The following is a 16,532-nucleotide window of genomic DNA, read 5'->3' as shown; positions in this document are numbered from 1 at the left end:
TTGAGCAGTCATGACAGACTACCCATGAAGTTTAAAATATTCGCTGTTTGGCTCTTTACAGAAAAGTCTTGTAGACTCTGCATTAAAGAATCAGAGAAGGATTAAAATCAGGGCGCAGTTGGGAGAACTTTTCTGAGTTGGGTCTCTTACCAGGCTCCCATGCGAGCCTTTAACTAGGAGGGGCAACATAAATGGCACTTAAGGGCACAGACTCGAAGGCAAATTGCCTGAGCATAATCTCAGCTGTGTGACTGTGGCAGGTTTTTCCCTTTCTGCCCCTCATTTATACATCTGTAGAATGGAGCTCACAGTGGTACAAGCTTACAGGACTATGAGGAGCATAAGAGGTCATCCACTGTGGCTTGTAGGACTAGGTGTGACCCGGTCCTGCTGCTGGTGTTGTTGTTTTTTCTGCATGTATAATCTCCTGCTTCCCCTTGGACCTATGAGATCCAGAAATGGTGGTGGCATGCGCTCTCACCTTTGCACTGACTGAACTCCAAACAGAGTAGTTTAGGTCTCTTCTTACCCTGTTAGGTTTTCCTTCACTCTGGAGTGACGAGCAGCCTGATATCCCACCCTCCGTGGTCTGCTGTCGGATTTGCTTTACGATTCAAGAGATACAAGTAGTCATCAAAGAACTGGTGTCAAGACTGTATGGTGCAGAGTTTTGAGGAGTGATTTTTTTTACTCACTTGAGCCAAATAGGAGAAGCTGCGGCATTTTCAGATTGTCCTGCAACAATACAAATATCTATTTCTATGTCCTATTGGCTGTCTCAGAGAAGTGTTGCCCTAAGTTAGGGTTAAAAATATATTAGAATCAGAACACTCCTTTGAAAGAGTTCCCTTCCCCCTTCAGTGTGGCTGTATCAGCTGGAGAATTTTCCCACTTAATATTCTGCCCATTTCCCTCCTCTAAGAATACTTGGATTCTTGATTGGCCTTGATTTCATGAGATAGGGCTATGAAGATGGTCAGCATATCTACGTTTATGTATTATATGCTGCAAGTCATCTCTGCACCTTTTCTCCTTGACTGCTACTTTTAGTCTTTTCAGGGTGTGACGGTTTGAGAAACAAATCTAGCAGAAGCTCAAAAGAGACATTTGAAAGACCCTGCCCAAGCTCTTAGCACTGTCAGGAAGTGCTTGCCAAACAGGCAGGTCCAATGTGACAGGTCCCAGTAGGCCCAGAGAATGAGGCTGAGAATCCCACAGGCCTGCCTGCTGCTTCCAGTGACAGCATTTTGGATTTAATGCATATTTAGCGGGCAAAATAATGCACTGTGAAAATGTGCGAATGCACATTTGCCCGAGAGACTAGAAAGGCTGAGAAAAGGAGTGTGAAGAACATAATGGATGTTTAAGAAACTTCCATGAAAGGAGAGAAAAACTCAAGAGAGAACATTAGTGTCAAATGTGACTTGCAGTTTGGGAACTTGTCCTACTTGAACTACACTTTTGAACTTTTAAGAGTATTGGGTGGCAACCTGGCACATGGGACTTTCTTGCTTCTCAGGTATAAGTGACTCCCACCCATGTACTAGCTGGCTGGTCTTGAGCAGTTTTTTCATTGCCCTGAGTCTCAGTTTTCTAAAATGGGTATGTTATATACTTCACAGGATTATCATGAGGACTAAATGCAAGTGTGCTCATGAAGGTACCTAGTACACTAACCTCATACATGATAGGAGGTCAAGAAATCATCAACTTCCCTTCCCTTCCTGGTGAATTCTTACAATGAGAGCCACCTTTTACATGAGTTCCTGTCTCACATGATGTGTACTTGGCCCATAATGCCATCATCCACCCTGCGCCATCATTTTAGCCCAGAGGTAGTTTTTCCCCAGTGTGTCCCTTTCATTCTTTTGTTCCCCATCCCTCCAAAAGCACATAAAAAACAGGACCCAGTGATAAGCAATCTCTTCTCAGTGGAGCACAAAGGCCAAAGGGTGAGAACCGTGAACTGAATCAGTAGTGGGGGCTGTGACTCCTTGGGGAGGACCTGCATTTGTCATCGTCCACAGAGATAACATACATGTTCTCACTAACTTGAGTCCCAAAGATTGGCTAGCAGGGAGCAAAAAACTGGACCCTCTGGATTTGGTGTGGAGGTGCTGTTTAAGCTGTTGGCTCTAGAGAACTGTGCTTTTCCAGGTAAAGTTGAGTGACCTCAGAGTATCAGAGCTGTCACTTGGTGTGGCCCACAAGCAGCAGCAGAAGTCATTGCAGTGTAGCGTGTGGTGGGCCACTAAGTTTGACTCTGTGGACAAGTGCCACTGGCACAGTGATGCAGTTGGATAAATAACTGTGTGAGCTCTTTTTGCTTCTCCGAGATAGGAGTGCTAGAAGAAAATGACTGGCAGCTGTGTTTGGGGACATGGGTTGGGCTAGATGAGAGCTAGGATGCATGGAAGACTAGAGTTAGACTATGCAGAGGTCCTGGGAGAATAGCTTTAGGAATTGGCTCTCTAGCTCAGTTCCCCAGGATTAGCAGTTGTGAACCCATTTGCAGATCGATGCAGGAGAGATGGCAGGGTAGGCTCTGAGCCAAAGCATGCCTTTCCCCTTTGTGGCACATGGCAAATGGCACATGGATGGACCTAGGTGCTCTGAGACAGACCTCCGCTCAGCCTCTCTAACCCTCCCTCAGCTGAGTGACTTCAGCCCAGCATGCTTATAGCTTGTCCTTGGTTTCCCCATCCAAATGCAGTGGATAATGGCTACTTCATGGGCTTAACTTTTAGTGATTTAATTAAAAGAAATAAGATGCCTCTAGCATCTGGTCCAGTACTTGCCCAGGTCAGCCCTCACATCCCAGCTGCTAATACTATTGCTGCTGGGATCAGCATCAGACGTAAGGGTCGTGCTGGAAACATGGAGAATGCTTGGTGGATCCTGGATATAGATTCTAATCAAATGGGGTGATTTTCCCACTTGACTCCTTTTTCTCTATCCCATTGTTTTCAGATCACTAGTTTGCCCAGGCTGGGTTTGGAGCTCCCACCAGTACCTTGTGCTCCGAGGGCCCTGATGGAGACAGAGTCAAACATCTTTGAACCACACAGGCAGCTCCCCTGCCCCAGGATCCAAGCCTATGTTGTTTCATTCAGCTTGCACTTCTCAGCCTATGTCTTTCCTACCCCCTGAGGGCGGGATGAGAAGCCTGGGTGACAACTGCATTGAAGAGGCATTTACATCACGCCTAGGAGGGCTTCTGGCAGGGAGGCTGGTTAGAGCCTGGTATTAGTCTTGGGAGAAATTTCTCTGCCTTGTGTTTTTTCAGGAATGATTCTTCCTAATCTCCCTCATCAGCAAGACAGGGCAGGGGCCTGAGTCTCATGCTATGCTTTTATATAACATATACCTTATACATGGATTAAAGTAAAATATTTTGATGGGGCTTGCCTTTCAAAATTACTCCGTAAAACCGTAAACTAAATTAAAAACATTGCTTCACTGAGTTGTGCTATCATGCTGACTTGGCAAAAAGAGGCCTAAAACTTAGGAATTGTGGTTTTCATCCCATGCTGTATAAATCTGTCAAACAGATTTGCCAGTTTCCTACTGAAGAATTTGTAATCCACAGACTCTGACTCCCGCTTATGTTAATGACTCCCGCCTATGTTAATGATCAATCCAATAAAATTGAATGGTAACCATTATATTTAAGATTTTACCTCCAGAGGAAATATTGCTGTGAAAACATTTTGCACCTTGTTAGAATTTCTTTGGGTTTGTAATGAGCAAGTGTGCTATGGGTCAATGTGTGTCCACATCCCCAGGTTCAGCATAATGTGATTTTAAGTGGCTGCATCATTAACCTTTGAAAGATGGAGGCTGTCTTGGAAAAATTAACAAAGGAGAAACTGTGCCTTAGTGACTGCTATTACCAAATCAGATCTTCTGCTGATAAATTATGCATAAATTTGTGTGTGGGGGAGAATTGGTTGTAGAAGGAAAAAGTAAGATTTCCATGACTTCTTTATTTCTCTGTTGATGGAAATGTTGTTTTGTTTTGTTTTTCTTAAAAAACTGATGTTTACATTTGCTTGGAGTTTAACACTTTCCCCTCATCCTTCCCCTCCACTTCCTACCCCAAGGTGGTGCCTATGAAGTCAAACAGCATCGATTCTTCCGTTCTTTAGACTGGAACAGTTTGCTGAGACAGAAGGCAGAATTTATTCCCCAACTGGAATCTGAAGATGACACAAGTTATTTTGATAGTAAGTACATTATCTGATATAAAAAAAATTGTTTGGCCTTGGATTTGTAGAAAATCATCTCTGCTTTTGATAGAACCTTCCAGTCTGAATCCCTAAATGTAATGTTGCTTTGATAAAGAAACTCATAATTAAAATATCTGAATGAAAAGCTGAAATTCGGAGTAACTGGAACTGTTCCCAAACATTTCTCTGCAGCTCGGTCTGAGAAGTATCATCACATGGAGACTGAGGAAGAAGATGACACAAATGATGAAGACTTTACTGTGGAAATAAGGCAGTTTTCCTCGTGTTCACATAGGTTTTCAAAAGTAAGTGAAATATGGCATAAACATATAGGGCCTCTCTGGGCGAATCTCAGATAACCAGCCAGATAGTTGGTGCCCCACATCCTGCTGGACAGGATTGTAAAAACCACCTACAGTGTTTGGGGGCTTAGGGGTGTCTTGTACTTAAAATTCTTTGTGCTTAGGAAAAGTGACCCCACTATCTTGATAATCCAGAGCCCCCACCCCTTCTCTGTCTCTTGTCTCTGCAGATTAATACCCTTTTTCCTGAAACACTGCCTTGCATTTGTAGTCCTGTCTTTGGAGTACCCTCCAAGCCCTGGTCCCGCTTGGGGCTAGGCTGTGAAGGGGACCCCACATTTCTTTCATCTTATAGTGAAGAACTTTGAGCTCATTGTGTGCAGATTCCCTCCTAGTATTACAGGGAATACAATGCAAGGGAGAAGGCTTAGTCCTTGACATGAGCTAACACACATGGGATAGTGGACTGTGGAATGACAGTCTTGTAACCATAATAGAAAATGTCACATTAAGGAGGCAGCAGGAAGCCAAGCTAGAGTTTGGAAATGGGAGAAGATAATAAAATCAATGTTTGAGAAAGATGCTTTTTACTGACAGTGGTAGGATTAAATAAACAAAACAAAGAAACTTGATAGTCCTGAGACAAGGCAGGGCCCTAGGGAAAAGGATATGAACTTACAGGACACCCTGCCTCCCTTCTGCTATTTTCAGTAGCTCTACATTTTCTGTTGCCATGGCATTTTACACGATCATTGTTTAGTTTTTCTGTAACATTTAATGGTTTTAAATTGTCCTGTATCTTTTCCTAAGTGACTGCCGGGAATACATGTGTGCGGTGGCCGGCACTGCCCTCCCTATTTACAGAAAGGACAGAGAGTGGTAGGGATTTCCCTGGAGGGGGTGCTGGCGCGTCCGTCCCAGAGCCAGGACAGAAGCTTTGGTAACACTGCACGGGGCTTTCTCCACTGCCTGCTCTCCGGCTCATCAAAGCTGGCCTCTGAACTCTGTTTCCTTCCTGCTGTCTTCTGTTCTTTAGCCCCCTTCCTCCTAACCTCAGTAGATGATAGGAGGTCTCAGGGCCATTCCCCGGAGAACAGCACACAGCTGACTTGGGCAGTAGGGGTGCTTTCTGCACTGGGGTCTCAGCTCCCTACTTAAGCTTCCATTTTTCCTATGGGACAACAGACATCTCAGGTTTGCCTAAGCTCTGATCTGCTTCAGAAATCCCAGTACCAACATATGAAGCTACCTGTCGGCATATGTGATTTATAAGCCAAACAAATACCTCCGAATCATAACCAAAATGTACTGCATCCTCCCCACACATGCCTTGAAAACAGGTCATTTACTCTTCTCTTTGCACTCAATTCCAATCCATAGTTCTCCTTCCCACCTCTGACTGGTGGCCATTAAATCATTTTCTCTGTGATTTTCTTTTTCTGATTGACTTCATGTTTAAAAAGTCATCTAAGGTGTGCATTGATCCCCAGACCTAGAAACCCCAGTGCATCTATGGATTTTTTTTGCAGATACAAAGTCTTGAATGAGATATGGCAGAAGGTGATGAATTCATAGCTCACCACTCCAAAAGAAAAGAAATTGTCCATTTACCTTCATCTCAAGATTCACATAAATTAGCATTATAAAGTACCTTCTGGAAACACTGTCCCAATTCAAACTTTAATCATGCTCGCAGGTTTTTCTCCCAAGATTAGGGTTCTTTTCTGACAAACTCTTTCAAAAAGGTATTAACAAGCACTATTTGCGTTCCAGGTTTTCAGCAGTATAGATCGAGTAACTCAGAATCCAGGAGAAGAGAAGGAAGACCCTGGGGACAAAACCAAAAGCACGACTCTGCCGTCTACAGAAACATTAAGCTGGAGTTCGGAATACTCTGAAATGTATGTGAAATGTCTGTTAAGAAATATCATAAGCAGGAGCTGCTAGAGCAGCATTCCTTAAACTGAAGTTTAAGAATTTAAACTCTATGTGCATCTGAGTGACCCAAACGGCCTGTAAAAACACGGATGGCTGGGCCCGTCCGCAAAGTTTCTGATCCAGTAGATCCTGGTGGGAGGTGGGTGGGCTGAGAATGTGCATTTCTAGTAAGTTCTAATGAAGTGCATTTCTAATAACTGCTTATCTGTTTCATTTTTACCTGGTTTCTTCCAAAATTCACCTTGAACCGTTGCCTTGTATGAATATATACGTGACTTTGTTTTGGTTTTTCATTAAGGCAACAGTTATCCACATCCAACTCTTCAGATACTGAAAGCAACAGACAGAGACTCAGTTCTGGCCTGCTTCCCAAACTGGCCATTTCAGCAGAGACAGAACAACGTGAAGCTGCTCCCTGCCCCGGAGACCTCCACGAGTTGCTGGAAAAGCCAGCCCTCCCACCTGCAGAGTGTGCCCAGGAGGAGCCTGAAGTCACCACCCCCGCCAGCACCATCAGCAGCTCCACCCTGTCAGGTGAGGCCCTGGACACGCCTGCCCTGCAGACACTGTCCGCCATGCTGAGAGGAGACTGCTGGTGTCCTGAATCCCAGGGCTGGCCTAGCTAGGCGGAGACGTTGGCTGTTTTATGCCACCAGCCTCCCACATGGTCCCACTTCTTGGCCTTGGGAAATGAGCTCTTAAGACCTGAGGTCAGATGTCTCAGCCCCCTCCTTGATGCATGGCCATAGAGCAAACCATCCTTGCCGCAGAGCCAGCCTTCGTTTCTGCAGCTGGGCTTCAGGGGGACCCTTTGATGGCAGTCACAGCACACTAACTCAGCATGTTCTCTGTTGTTGATGCAAAGACATGCCTGTGGAGTTGTATCTAACTCAAATTTAGGAGTAAGGAACAATGTCAAATAGTCAAATGGTCAAAGTTACCCTCAAAAATTTCTTAAATCACCCATAAGTTATAGTTTAAAACCATCATTCCCTCTACAGTGTTGAAATGGGTGATTGTTGCTTTGAAGGAGTTGCTTTTTGATATGCGGGCCTTGTTGCCCCAAATAACTCAGCTTTCCACACTGGACTCTGAGCGACTGCAGCAAGATGTTTATGCTGTGGGGTTCACAGTGCCTTCCAGGCCTCTAGGACTGAGAGGGGAGCATGGAGTCAGAAATACTAACCCAATTCCAGTTGGTGTTTGATGTGCATGTGCAACAAGACCACAGATGAAGGTGACCTTCCCAGTCTGTGGGTGTCTGGAGTCAAGGAACTCCTGAGGTGTCCCTGGCTGTTCGCAAGGCTGTCAAGGGGCTTGGGCCCTTTCTGTGAAAGCTCTTTATAATGTCACTTGGTAACTGTCACTTCCTGACAACAGGAACAGTTACCTTCACAGGCTTTTAAAATGCCTAATATATCATGGATATTTGCTGGTCCTTAATAATGGAGGTGTCCTCACTAGATAATCAAACTTGTACTTCCCTTAGAGCAAGCCCTTCAGGTACATTAAAAATACTATTTGGTTTATAAAAAGGTTATGTGCAGTTTCTCCTTCCACAGAGCAATGTGCATTTATACTTAAAAATAAAAAAGATGGGTATGGCTCATGGTTGGTATAATAAATGTTTTCATTAAACCACATTCAATATGCTGTATTGATAAGCATGATTCCAAGATTTTCGTGAGCATATTTTTAACTAACTGAATATTCATAGAGTAATTTTTTAAATAATTTAATCATTCAAACTTTATAGGCTGGGTTTATTTCAGCTTCACTAAAAAAATTGGTTCTGTGGAGCATCACATGTGCTTCTAGTTTACCATGAGGAAAAAGAACGTTGGGTTTTTTTCCTTCTCTCTCTCCCTCTCAGTTCTGTTGCCATGTAGGATAATTCCACTTGTTCTGACTCTTTATAAATCTAAGGGAATAGCAACGTAGAAATACTGTAGAAATAATGTAGTAGTCTAAGATTCCTGGCCATTTTTAGTTCATCTTGGTAATCAAATCAAATATCTCAGTATTTTTAATTTCTGGTTATTAAGGTCCCTGTTTCTTGGCTTGTTATCTCACTCTGAGTAGAGTAAGCTTACCTTCATTTAAAGTTGATTCTTAATATGGTGAGTTGTTTATGATCTGTTAGTCCCTTCAGCCTCCTATCAAAAATGTAGGAGGTAGAGGGAGGGGAATGGTGTCTAAGCATTTGATTGATTACTTTCATAATTAAAAAAAAAATCTGCCTAGGTCCTGCCATGCATTTTGATTAATAGATTCAAGCCACCTTTCTCTCTGTCTCCCCCATATACACACTAAAAATAATCAAAGACCTTGGGGGCTGCACAGAATAGAGAGATGAGCTGATTTGCTAATAGCCAAGGGTAATTAGGGAGTCTGAAAACCGTGACTGTAGTAAAATTAAATTTGTTGATTTTTATATTGCTCCACCATCAAAAAGAGAGAACCCTTGACATTTGCAGAACATTAAGGTGACATTATCCACTATTGGCAGACAAGAAGCACATGCTTACATGCCATGCTGTGCAATGAGATGGCGGAGGCAGGAGGGAGGGAGGGATGATAAAGAGAACATTGTATATTCACACTCTGGCATTTAGGGAAGTACAGCTTTTTACCTGTTTCTCTTTTTTCACGACTACATTGTGTTTGAATCAGTGAAAAGTAAGTCTTTTGAAGCCTTAGGTACTCTAATGCACCCAACAAATTATTCATCATAAAGAGATTTAGCTTTTCATTTTACACTTGCCAACGATCCCATCCAAACCAAATTAGAAAGGAGAAGGGAATATGTAACTTACCCAAAAGTAAGCCTAAGATTATTGAGATGAGACTTTTGATTGGTGAAGCAGCTTTTTCAAGTCCTTCAGCAGTTCATTTCTTTACTTAAAAGGAATGGAACAGATGTTCTGGTAAGTGAGACTGAATTTGACCTATAGGAGTAGAAAGATTGTTGATATTTGCCTTGAGATTATCTTCCTTCGTAGGTTGGATGGGTGTCACCTGGAAGACCGTGTGCCTAGCACAGTGACTGGCCAAGAACGGTGCAATGCCCAGGCCCACTGTCCCACTCCCCGGGCTTTGGTCCTGCCTGTGGGGTCTGTGTCACCTTCTGTGAACTGGGACGAAACTGTAACTTTGCAGTGGAGTGGCATGTATACAACAGTGTAACAGAAATGCTAGTGAGGTCTGTGAGACCTAACTCATTCTTAGCAAGAATGTCATATCAGCACTTTAAAGTGTGCTGGCTGGTCTTTCAAAGCATCGTTCATTATCATATTAAATTCTCTGTGTGGATTGTGTATCTTAAGGTGATGATTAGCATTGATGATTTTTAAAGCACAGAGAACTTACAGCATTTAGACGTAAAAATGAGATAAGCACTTTTTCTTTTCCTGGACAAAGATATATTATCAGTGATTTAAAAAAGAAATAAGGGGAAAAAAAGAAAACAGCCTGTGAAAGAAAGTAGGAGAAACCAACAAGGGGTGGCCATGCAACTTTTCTCTGGGAGAAAATATCACTTTAGCTCAGGAACTTTCTTTACTCTTAGCCTAGTACACTCACCAGACCGAGGTCTGTGATTTTCCATTTCTGCATCCTTACACGGTTATATTCTCTCAGGATCCTCTTCTGAAGGAAGTCCTAATTTTTTTAATGAATAAACCAAAACAAAAAACAATATTCCAGTTTATATTAGGGGTAAATAAAATTAAAAGTAAAGAAGCATGGCTGGTTCAGAGGGGAAGGGGCCCTCTCAATGGCCTAATAACTTCAGGGCAAATCAGCATATGACATGCTGTCTAGATTAAAAGCCAAGAAGACATAATGAGCCACTGAGTAATGTAGCCAGTAATACCTCTTGTCTCCTCCTGTGAAATGTACAAGGAGCTTAGAGTGAAAGGAAGTATATGGCATGAGAATGAGAGGAGACACGCTAGGTGTGCGGTGTATTCTAGGAAGACAGTAGATGAATGCAGGCTGAAGTCTTCATGAAGTGATTAATGATGTCCTTGTATCAAGACCACAGTCATTAGTATTGTAGGGTAAGCACAGCGTGCAGTGGGTGGCCATGGTGCTCACAGAGTGATGATTGCCTGGCATGGCCCTTCATGGTGATGGCATGGCAGGAGTTGTAATTCTCTACAGGGTTGTAAAATACACAGTCTAGAAAACAATTATTCTTCTAGTTTAATGGACTTGTTGACTGAGAAGTAGCAGGCTTGTGTACAAGCAAAATGAACCTGAATGGACACCTCTCTCATCTCTTCCTCCTCCATATCACCTTCCTCAAACCAGTCATGTGTTTTTAATATCTACCTGATGGCTTGTGAGCCACATGGGAGTGTATTTCCCAGCGTTTGTCCTTCTTTCTCTCCCTCTTCCCTTCTGTCCATCTCCCCTATCCCAGAGTTTCCTGAACGTGTTTATCCCTTCTTCTTTGTACAGTTGGCAGTTTTTCAGAGCACTTGGATCAGATAAATGGACGAAGCGAGTGTGTGGACAGTACAGATAATTCCTCAAAGCCATCCAGTGAACCCACTTCTCACGTGGCTCGGCAGCGATTAGAAAGCACAGAAAAAAAGAAAATCTCGGGGAAAGTGACCAAGTCCCTTTCTGCCAGTGCTCTGTCCCTCATGATCCCAGGAGGTAGAGAGACCACTACTCGCATGAAGTTGTGTGACTTTGCATGCGGTCCTGACCCCCTCCCCTGGAATGCTGCTTGAGATCAAGGTTGCTGGAATCTCTGGGCCTCCGGGCCTCCCATGCAGCTCGCCGGCTTGTTCCTTCCACTTCCTTCTGCAGCCAGAGATGAGGCAGGCTTCCTTCCCACAAAGCCTGATTTCTTTTTTTGTTTTTTTTCCTTTTCTTTTCTTTCTCCCCCACCTTCACAAGTCAAATGATAAATTTGCCTCCTCTGAATAATTTTTCTTCACCAGCTATGCATCATGTATATACTTTACAAAGCTGTTTACAGCATCTGTGTTGGAAAGCTAAGTATAGTTTTAATCATCTAATTAATGAGGAAGTAGACACAGAGGGCCTAAGTTTTTCATTACTGGGGATGTGGAGAATCAGACAGCAGTGAAATTAGAAGTTTGCCCTACCCTGTCTGTTGAACTTTGCTTCCTCCTACTGGTAGTCAAATCATTTTCTGCCCTGTATTGGAAAACTGGGCTTGATTATTGTTTTGTTGAATTGCAGTATTTTTCTACAACCTTGTTTTGCCTCTGCTAATCACCAAGTCTGTAGTAATTCCGCTGGCAGAAATGAAATACACACCCTGGTGGTTATGTCTTACCACTCAGATGACAGCAAGAGAGTGGTAATGGCAATTGAATTATATTTGCAGATGGCATGCATTTGGAAGAATACAGACTATGTATAAAATGGATTGTTTACATTTTTGAAACTTCATATTTGTTCACAAAGAAGTTTGATATAAACAAATGCTTATTTGGGGGTAGTACTCCAGCCTGTTTGTTTCCTGGGAGACATCCCACTTAGCACCATCAAACAAATACTCCCTAGTTTGAATGACTGTTGAGAACCCATAGGCACTGGCCCCAGGGCAGCTGCAAGTCGGGAAGGTAAGTGTGGTGTGGCCAGGCCCACTTCTGAAGGCTGCTGAGGAAGTCCACATCTTGGTAAACAAGAACAGTTATTCAATTTGGGGAGATAAGGGAAACCTCCATTAAGCAAAGGATCAGGGGCCTGGCCTTCAGCAGTTTGAATCTGTGTGTGTCCACCCTCTCCTCTTCCTGCTTGCATGGTTTGAAGTTCCCTGCCCACCTGCGTGTGTCTCTTCCCTGGCCTTTTGATTAGACAGAAGGGAGCCAGCAAAAAAAACTTGCTACAGATGTCAGAGTGATGGAGCATGGAGAGTGATACATTTAGCTTTGTTCTACTTTGGACAGACAGAAGAATTGGAACAAAGGGTAGTATGGATAGGATACTTTCAGCTTACTGTGGCCACAGTGGTACTCCCACACCTGGTGAGCCATCAGTTGCACTGGTCGCTTTATAGTCTGGCTCCATCCAGCTAAGCTCACATTCAAACCTCAGCATCTTTTATAGATGATTCTTTTTCTCAAACATACACACACTTTAACTCACATGACCAGTTAGGATTTGTTTAGAGTCACATAGATGGAAGAGTGATCTGAACTATCGGTTAAAAGTGTGTTTCCTTGTAAAACAAGGAAAGCAGAGTAGAATTGGTTTTGTGGAATATGAACTGAATTTTTCTTAAAATCTATCTATTTCATCTACATTGTTCTCTCAGACACCTTGTTAGAATCACAGGTAGTAAATGAAAACAGTCAGTTGTTATCAGTAATGAGGAGTGATTCTCTTATAGAATAGTTGACATTTTCGTGTTTTCTTGATCAAAATTATTTCATTAGTGCTAGTTCAATATTCTTGTAAAAAGCAGCTGGTAGATTGAGAATTTGCTTTCTTGACTATGTGTATTTGAAAAGGACCATGTTAAAGTCATTAAGGGCAAGATTTGGAGCCTGAGAATCTCGTACTGTAGTCCATACGGTCTTCTCTGTGTGAGGATGGACTTGAAATCCATACTTACATGATTTGTTTCTTTAATTAAAAGAGAATGTATTAAATAAAGTATCACAGCCAGATAGTCATTAAGTTTTGTGAGTGTTGTTATTAGAGCAGAGAACTAAGAAATTATAACTTTGGAGTATTGGAAATGAGTTAGAATAGAGATACTTGGAAGGTTTCCTTGACAGACTTCTGCTTTGAAATCCATGCTAGTTACCAGTATAAATGTTTTAATATTATTTTTACTTTATTGGAAACAAGTAGATTTACTTTGCAAGCATGCTCCCATGGTGAGGGTGGACTGTGTGGTTTGCATGGTGAGGATCAGCCTTGACAACTGGCTTCTTTGTTGCAGATATGTTTTCTGTTTCTCCACTGGGGAGTCCGATGTCTCCTCATTCCCTGTCCTCAGACCCTTCTTCTTCACGGGATTCTTCTCCTAGCCGAGATTCTTCAGCGGCTTCGGCCAGTCCACATCAGCCCATTGTGATCCACAGTTCAGGGAAGAACTATGGTTTCACCATCCGAGCCATCCGGGTATATGTGGGAGACAGCGACATCTACACGGTGCACCATATCGTTTGGGTAAGCCCAGGAGTTGCCCAGCCCCGTGAGGTTTCACTCCCAGCCAAATGTTTTTCCTCTTAAGCTGGCATTTGGGACTTGTTTCATGCTCTTCCCTTTTGTCTATGTGGTAGAATTGAATTTACCAAAAACTAATCCTTTCTCATAATTCTGTCCAGTTTTCATATTTGACTGCCCATTCTGCATGCCAAGCTGATGGAAATAATCAAAGACAGTTCTATTTCTACCCTTCTTTTATTCCTTTTTTTCTTATTTTTTTTTTCTTGGCCTTTAAAAAAAAAGAAAACTACTTTCTCAAAATCACCTGAAATTTCTTAAGGAACCACAGAAATTATCCTATTTTAGAATGATGACAGAAAAGGAAAAATGACCATGTCCTATTGATTTCCTCTTAGGAGCTTAGGATCATTTGCTAATTCATTCAGAATATTCTGCCAGAAGAAACAGTAAATGTTGAGATGGTAATTTGTTTGCTTACAATTTCTACTCTCCTCTTGGACTTAGAATGTAGAAGAAGGAAGTCCAGCAGGCCAGGCAGGACTGAAGGCTGGAGATCTGATCACACACATCAATGGAGAACCGGTGCATGGGCTTGTCCACACGGAAGTTATAGAGCTCTTGCTAAAGGTAGTATCTTTCTTATGTCATGGCCATACAGATGAAGCAAGTATCTAGAAAGTACCTTGTTTTTTGTTTTGTTTTGTGTCTTCTATACTTGAGTTCTAGAGTTCTCTATGGCTCACTCATACATACTCTGTCTGATTACTGAGAAAGTATCCATAGTTAAGCATACTTTGTAAAGACAAAGATTACATGAATGCTCTGGTTTTACAACTCAAAAAACGTCTCCCTATATCTGCATAGTTGCATCCTGATTTAATTTTGCTTTTTATTCTAAACTGCAAATAGTAAGAGTTCTGTTTGCTTTGTGTACCTCACATAGCAAAATCTGTTTGCAAATCACCTAACCTAACGGTGATTTTTCTTCAGAACACCTAGTAGGTTTTATTCTAGTATCATAGCAGACAAAGTGGTGTTAAACTGTGAGGTCAGATCTGAAGGTTTAGTCTGAGAGTTGGATTTCCTTTGAAAGATAGAATTGTGAATATTTATACAGATATTAGAAGTGGTAGAAATATGTAGTAATGGAAGAAGAGGTTCTAGCAATCATTAAGCCTTCCACTGTCATATAAATGAATTTGAATATAGATCAATTTCTATTTAGACTAAACTGAATAAAGCTTGTGGAATAAGAAAATCACAATAAGCATGAATATCAGTGGAGAGGGAGAATGTATACAGATTCCAGTTCTGCTGACTATAGAATAGAAAGTTATAGCTCGTTATGGATCTGTTTAAAAGACAAATTTGTGTTTGATTTTGATTTTTTTCAGAAAAGAAGACTATTTGTGATCAGAAATACAGTCTCTTAATTGGTGGATTATTTTACAAATAACAGATTAATGGATGACCTCTTGCTTCATGATGACTGGGAGGGGATGTCAGGGCTACCAGACAGAATCATAGCTCTCACATAACAGCCTACTGAGAGTCATTTGAATAATGTAAATTCAGACTATTTCTAGAGCACTCGCTCTGAGGCAGGTACATAGTAGATGTTGGTACAGGGGAATTAAGGTCCTTGCCCACAAAGAGTACAGAAGATGTAGGAGATGCATGTAAACAGATACAGTTCAACTCGATTAGCGAGGGCTATAGTAGAGGGAGGAATGTCATACTTTTGGAGAGAATATTCTGAATGGGGAGAGGGATCACAGGCAGGTGGCATTGAACTGGACCTTGAAAGAAATTAGGAATTTGGAAGGCACTGCAGGGAAGTACCTTTCAAAAGTAAGTGCAGGTAAATGACTTTTCTCCTTCCTTCTTTATCATCCTGCAGCCAGGGCAACTGCATTTATTCTTCAAAAGAGTCAAGGTCTGTCCTAGGTTCCAGGAATAGTAATAGCATTCAGAGGTTCACTGTGAAGTAGCAGATTGTAGGGAAATATCACCATTGTAAAATTCACAGCATTAATGACGTTTGGTTCTTGGGCTCAAAGCCCATGGGAATTGAGGCCATGCTTTGCTGTCATCAGTACCTACAAGTTGTCCCCCTAACTCTAGGCAACTTTCTCACCATGGCATACTATTGATCACTGGAGGGATAGAGCCACCCATTGTAAGGACCTGGAGTTAGGTATTTTTTTTCACTCTGTCTACTATATCCAATATATAATAAGCCTTTCCAGTTGGTTAGGAACTGTAAAGGTAGGCAGAGGTGCTGTCTTCAAAATGCTCCTTGAGCTTTTCTAGGATCTCACCCTGTTTTAGATAGTATCTTTGTTTTATAAGTGAACTTCTCTTAGTTGTTATTCATCCTACTAGAGCTTTTCCAGATCTGGGCATCAGCAATTAAAAGAAAGTCAAAGGGATCTTAAATGGTCACATAAGTTTGGCCTTCCACTTTCTTTGTAACAGTATTATGTTATAGGTAGCATAGTTTCAGCTACAGCTATCTTGATATCGTTCCATATATCTGCTCATAAAATCAGAAGAAGAAATAATAAACTGAAATATATATATGTATCTTTAGAAAATATGCCTTTTTTTGCTGAGACATATTTTATCATTTTCATAATTTATAAAGTATTTTAATACGATTTTAAAACCATATTCTGGATTTTAAAGCCTTTCTTTCTGCTTCTGTGATATTTGAATTTACATTTCTCCTAAAGGTCTCTGGTAAGGCCTCTTGGCAGACTCAGATGGTCCACTTAAAGCATTTTGTCGTTACCGGGTTGCGGAGTGCCTTTGTCCCTGAATCTAGTCAACTTGTATCTCTGAAGTTTTGTAAACAGGCTGTAATGGGAAGCTGGTGTGCTCTGTCACAGATCCTAGC

At 41.9% G+C, this 16,532-nt stretch overlaps 1 protein-coding gene across 19 annotated transcripts in view; it reads left to right on the top strand.

The window, feature by feature from the left end:
• MAST4 (microtubule associated serine/threonine kinase family member 4) overlaps positions 1-16,532 on the top strand; it is a 536,231-nt gene that overhangs the window by 506,693 nt on the left and 13,006 nt on the right. For 16 of the 19 annotated variants that reach the window (XM_057494688.1, XM_057494684.1, XM_036887943.2 and 13 more), the window contains 7 exons: positions 4,104-4,226; positions 4,422-4,534; positions 6,305-6,432; positions 6,768-7,003; positions 10,934-11,134; positions 13,404-13,633; positions 14,138-14,260. In XM_057494688.1, the coding sequence (XP_057350671.1) occupies positions 4,104-4,226; positions 4,422-4,534; positions 6,305-6,432; positions 6,768-7,003; positions 10,934-11,134; positions 13,404-13,633; positions 14,138-14,260 (1,154 nt within the window). The remainder of the gene's footprint in view (positions 1-4,103; positions 4,227-4,421; positions 4,535-6,304; positions 6,433-6,767; positions 7,004-10,933; positions 11,135-13,403; positions 13,634-14,137; positions 14,261-16,532) is intronic. The other 3 variants (XM_057494702.1, XM_057494703.1, XM_036887950.2) reach the window with 1 other exon arrangement.

The sequence above is a fragment of the Manis pentadactyla genome, chromosome 2, assembly GCF_030020395.1.
Source record: "Manis pentadactyla isolate mManPen7 chromosome 2, mManPen7.hap1, whole genome shotgun sequence".
Classification (NCBI taxonomy): Eukaryota; Metazoa; Chordata; class Mammalia; order Pholidota; family Manidae; genus Manis; species Manis pentadactyla.
Note: the sequence above shows the minus strand (reverse complement) of the source record. Positions and strands in the feature narration are given on the sequence as shown.